Here is a 6,187-nt window from a genome sequence, read left to right as displayed (position 1 = left end):
CGAAAATATTTAGTAATAACAAAATGTGAGTAACAAATTATTAAAATTTATTATTATTAATTTTATTTAATATATTCTATAATAAATAAATATTAAATAAAATAAATTTAAATTGTTTGGGCGAATTGTTACTCTGTGTTTTGTTATTATCTAATTATTATGCCATTATATTATTATAACTCCAAAATTTATACCAAGAAAAAAAAAAAAAAACAAAAAGGAAGAAAGAAGAAATTCGACAAAATTCTATCTTATATCAGTTCAACCTAAATTGAGTTATAATTTCTTTCTTCTATTGTCTCTACCAAAATAAAATTAAGTTATAATTAAGGTTCCAGATAGTTAATAACTTCTATTTTGTTTTGGGCATATAAACTTATTCTGCAATCATCTAGATTCTAGACGTAGCCTTACCAACATCATGGCTGTTATATAGTTACTATCAACTAGGAACCCATCAAATATACAGCCCCCGCTTATGCCAAATAACATGAGAAAATCGTGGGACACATAAATACATTTGTCCACATGAGTTGCATTAGACATTAGTATTTAGTAGCTTCCACAAAATTCATTAATACCGCTTGGTCAACTAATGTACACACCAGTTCAACACATGCGCTAAATTACAACCCCACAATTGCAATGGCTCGCAACACACAAATCACTGAATCAAATATTAAAGAGATAAGCACAGTGCACACAATATTCCCTTAATGCATAATATAGTTCCCTGCTACAATGAAACCAGAAACACTAACACTGGACACATTAAGACGCTCAATAGAACACCAATTGGAATAATGCAATCATAGTAATTAAGACAAGGTCCCTCCATTATTTAGACACAAATGGTACCAATGAAAACAAAAAGGACCTCTAAACTACATTGGCAACAACAATGACCTAATTCTAGAAATTTCCACCAGAGACCAAGAGGGACTCTATATGCCGACAGAAAGAACATAACATTACAGATAGAGTAACAAAAGGAAGAATCCTCAGATCAATGCAGGAACATGTCTGCGGAAGCCATGATTGGTTGAATCGGGTGAGGGATCTGCCATGGCTTCAGAAGCGGATCCGGAATCTCAGGTATATCGACGGAAAGTCCACTGACATCCTCGGCAATCTCAAGGATCGAGTTAAGGAACCGGAGACGGTCGGTAAGCTCCGTCATCTGAGCCCTAAGGACGCCGTTGGCGGCCTCAGTCTCCGTCATGGCTTCCTCCTTCGCCTTGATGGCCTCCGCCAGGTTCTTATTCGCCGACTGCAGCTTCGTCACCTCTTCGGTGAGGTCCTCCAGCTGCTTTTGCTTCCTCATCCTCGAACGGCGTGCAGATTCACGATTCGAGAGCATCCTCTTCCTCTTCCTTTCGTCCAACACTATCGGTGGATCTCCGCTACCTTCCGATCCCGAACTCAACGCGCGCTGGATCGGAGCCATTATTTCCTCGTGGCAACTCGCCGGCAGAGTCTTCAAACAACAACAAAATAGTAAAAGAGAAAACACACAGGAATACGGTTTTTACTTTGCAGATCTAAATGCAAGGAGGGATTTAGGGGCGATTAGGATTTAGGGAGAGATTGGGGATTTGAAAGGTAGGTCTGAGAAGACGTAGAACCAGTAGAGAAACACAACCGAGAAGGAGTGTAGCATACGAAGTCGACGCATGGGGAAAGAGTGAATCAAAGAACTTCGGAGAACATTGGGGGGGTTTTGTGCGAAAGCCCTAAGCTATCATCCCTCAATTGAAACCCGAATTGGATCTTTGTGAGAACAGACTAGAAACCCTAGATCTGAAGCAGATCTGAGCCTCGGAGACGGAGGTTTTTTGAGAGGGAAAAGAAGACTGAAGGAGAGAACGGGAGAGATTGAAGAGTTTGAGTGTTCAGAGCGAGAAAGAGAGATTTTTTTTAGTGGGAGAAGAGAAATTAGTGTATGGAATGGGATATGGGAAAGAAGGTGTAAATGGTTGTTGAGGTTAGGTTATATAGAGAAAATAAAAAGTGGAAAAGGATGTGGTGGGTAGAGAAGGAAGGATTCAGTGTGCTGATGCTAATTTTGAGGGCTTGAAACGACCGCGTCGTTGCTTATGACACTTACACTATGAACGACAACTTTGTTCCGCCTCATAAACCCAACAACCATTTTACATTTTTTCCTTCCCGATCGCGTAAAACACAAATTGTACGGATCGGAAATTTTGTTAAATACTTAGTACTGCTAGTACTAACTAGTAAACCGGAATCCGATTTGATTTGTTTCCCTAATTTAGTTAGATTAGATTAGATTGCATTAGAATAGATTTATCATTTATCTCAAAACAAATTGATTTGATTTTAAATAACAGAAAGATATTTCTTTTTATCTGTTTAAGTCTTTTGTTTAAATTTTATTTATGCCTTTTAAATCGAGGTGATAAGTTTATCATTTCAAAAAAAAAAAAAACACAAAAGATAATACAATGCATATTTAAATTTATTTATGACTGTAATTTTAATTAATAAAATGTTTTATGCATTTATTTAATTATATTTATTCTTTTCATAACTATTTATATACATTAAAGGTAAAAAATTAGTTATTTTTTCAGATATGTATAAAAACTATTTATACTATCAATATTTTAAAATATTCATTTATTAAATTCAATTTAGTAATATAGTGATTAATTGTTAAAACTTATAGGAATTAATACTTAACATGCATAAGTTTTCTTGGTTGACTTTTTTAAGAATAAAAGAGAACAATTAAATATTTACCTCAAAAATAATTATTTCGGGTTATATGTTTTTGAATTATTATATAAAAGTCATATGTTTTAGTCTAATAATTCATTTTCACTTATATTTTAGTCATTATCAATAATTAGTTAAAAAAATAGATGAATAAAAATTTTAAAAAAAATATTAATTGATTATTAACTACAAAATCTATTTTAAAAAATTTTTTAATATCTAAATTATAAGACTTAATTTAGTAAATTTTTTTGAAAAAGATACAAACACCTCATTTATTTTTGGTAAATAAAAATATAATGTGCTTTTACTTGTAATTTTTTAAAATTAGAGATGTTTTTAAGAGTATCTAAAAAAAATTAAAATTAATTTATACTTAATCAAAATTAACAAATTTAATATAATTTTATATGTTAATAAGTATCCAAATTTACTCTTTTATTGTATGTCTATTATGATTTTATTTAAAATTTAAAAATTATTTGCTTATGGGTTCTTTCATTCTCCTACTTTATTGATGCCTCAGAACATACAGAACCACAGAGTATGGCATAGCATTTGGGAATTGAAATTACCTCATGATATGGACCATTAACTTCAGTCCAGAAAGCAGTAAAGCCGGCGTTACTCACATTCCTAAAACGTCGGATATGACCAGGTAAAAGATCCTGAAAACAACCACTCCAGGAGAGGCCGAGAATATCTCGGAGGCCAACCTTTTAACGGGAGGAATCTCCACTTTAAAAAGATCTCAAGAGGACAACATAAACACAACACACAACATCACTACTTCTTTCTTTTTCTTTTACTTTATCCGCGATTTGTTTAAAATACTTCTTCTGACTTGAGCGTCGGAGATTCTTTTGCAGGTGTTCTACCCGCGGTGTTTTGAAGACAGCTGACCTATACCTCGCCTTGATAAATAGCAGCACCACTCACCTGTGATTACCAAAAGCTCGGATTGCAAGAAGGTGGGCTTAGACTACTCGGACGGAACATTTAGCGCCCACCGTGGGGCCCGAACAAGTGGGAGCCCCACTAAGACTAACACTCCTTATATTTTCTTCCCAATTCTTTTTGCTCTCCTTTTTTTTCAGGGTTACTCAAACCTCGAAGGATGGCAGACAACGGAATTCAACAACCCACGCAAGCAGAGCTTTTGGCTCAGATAGCCGAGCTCCAGGCGGAGGTTTGAAGAATAGCCGAGCTGTCGTCTAACAACCGAGCTGGAAAACATGACGAAGGGGACCCCAAAGGCTCAAACCAGAACGACGCAGACACCCAAAAGCTCGTACCCCCAAATGAGAAACTGATCATAGATAATCCCTTCTCAGAAGACATCATGAAATTCCAAATGCCACAAAACTTCGTGCTGCCAACTACCCTTGACCCATACAAGGGGTTCGGTGATCTGCGCATTCATATCAGGAAGTTTCAATCTATGATGTTCTTTAATGGCGCCTCTGAACCCATACTTTGCCGAGCTTTCCCTACTTATTTAGATGGTCCTGCATTACTCTGATTTTCTAAGTTGTCTACAGGTTCGATTTTCTCTTTTGAACAGCTGGCGAGATCCTTCATTGATTACTTCCCCGCATCAAGGATATATGTGTACGGATCGGATTATCTAAGCACCATCAAACAAGGGCAGCATGAGAGCTTAAAAGACTACATGACGCGCTTTGCTGAGGCGACCATGGAGATCCCAGATTTGAGTCCAGAAGTCAACCTCCACGCCCTCAAAAGCGGCCTCAAACCGGGAAAGTTCCAAGAAACAATTGCGGTAACAAAACCAAAAACATTGGATGAATTCAGAGAAAAGGCCGCAGGACAAATGGAGGTTGAGGAACTTCGAGAAGCCCGGAAGACAGACAAGCATCAAACCAAAAGGGAGGAAGACAAAACCCTCAGGTCAACAAGCAACAGAGAACCGAAAAAGCCTTTCAAGCTTACCCCCAAGTTTGATAACTATACCTGATTCAACACAAAGATAGAAGACATTATAAAAGAAATCCTACATGCAAAGATAATAAAACCTCCAATCAGCATCGGTAATTATCAAGATCAAAAGTTCGTTGATAAAACAAAACATTGTGCTTTCCATCAGAAGTTCGGCCACACGACAGACGACTGTGTTGCGGCAAAAGACCTACTGGAACGATTGGCAAGGCAAGGACTCTTAGACAAATACATTGATGGAAGAAGGAGTAGAGGAGAAAACAAGGTACCGGGAACAACTGGTCCAGGGGCGGAGAAAAATGATAAAAGACACTGGGCGAACCCAAGCCAGCCACGAGGAGTCATAAATTACATCTCGGGTGGCTTTGCCAGTAGAGGTACTACAAGCTCGGCCCGGAAGCAGAGTTACCAAGCAATGCTAGCAATCGAAAGGACGACCTTCTTGCCCCAGAAATATACACCAAGAGGGGAGATTACTTTTACATCCTCAGATTGCACATCAGCAAGCTCAAACCTCGACGATCCCATTGTTATCTCAGTACAGGTCGGAGACCTGCTGGTAAGAAAGGTCTTGCTAGACCCAGGTAGTAGTGCTGATATTTTGTTTTACTCAACATTCCAGAAAATGAACTTTTCTGATAAAATTATACAACCTTACTCCGGAGACCTCATAGGATTCTCAGGAGAAAGGATGTCGGTAATGGGAAGTGTGTGGTTAAAAACCATGCTGGGGGAACATCCCCGATAAAAAATAATCGATATACAGTACGTCGTAGTAAACTGCACAAGCCCATACAATATTATATTAGGTAGACCAGCATTAAATTCTTTTGGAGCAATAGTCTCCACTTTGCATCTGTGTGTTAAGTTTCATGTGCAGGGAGACAGTATAGCTACAGTACATGCCGACCACAGAGAAGCACGGCAATGCTATAACGCTAGCCTAAAACAACAAGTAGCACACAGAGTAACCTCGGCACCAGTGCAAGTTGTCTACAACTCAGAAGAGCTCCCTCTTCTTAACGAGTTGGACCCCAGAGAAGACTGTCTAGAAAGACCACAACCAACGGACGAACTAGAAAAGATAACATTTTATGATAACCCTAACAAATTCACATACATTGGTGGGGCACTTTCAGGGCACGAAAGAGCTCGGCTAATAAAATTTTTACAATACAAAGCCAATCTCTTCGTGTGGACCCCGGCAGACATGCCCAGAATAGACCCCAGCATCATTTGTCACAAACTTGTTGTGGACCCGTCGATCAAACCCACAGCACAAAAAAAGCGCAACCTCGGAACAGAAAGGAGACAAGCTTCCCTTGAGGAGACAACAAAGCTACTAGCAGCAGGCTTCATTAAAGAAGTAAGATTCACAACATGGTTATCAAACGTCGTCATGGTAAGAAAAAGCACAGGTAAATGGCGCATGTGCGTCGACTTCACTAATCTCAATAAAGCATGCCCTAAAGATGCATACCCATTA

The 6,187-nt window shown here is 38.1% G+C and overlaps 1 protein-coding gene across 1 annotated transcript; it reads right to left on the bottom strand.

Moving 5' to 3' along the window:
* Positions 1-697: 697 nt before the first annotated feature.
* On the bottom strand, positions 698-2,182 carry BZIP53 (basic region/leucine zipper motif 53). The gene has a single exon (XM_016350269.3). It carries the CDS (start codon positions 1,445-1,447, stop codon positions 1,007-1,009), a length of 441 nt encoding a protein of 146 aa, XP_016205755.1. The 5' UTR covers positions 1,448-2,182; the 3' UTR covers positions 698-1,006.
* Between the last annotated feature and the right edge of the window lie 4,005 nt (positions 2,183-6,187).

This window comes from Arachis ipaensis, chromosome B6, assembly GCF_059453495.1.
Source record: "Arachis ipaensis isolate K30076 ecotype BB chromosome B6, ASM5945349v1, whole genome shotgun sequence".
Lineage (NCBI taxonomy): Eukaryota > Viridiplantae > Streptophyta > Magnoliopsida > Fabales > Fabaceae > Arachis > Arachis ipaensis.
The sequence above is the reverse complement of the archived record's forward strand: the minus strand, read 5'-3'. Positions and strand labels throughout refer to the sequence as shown.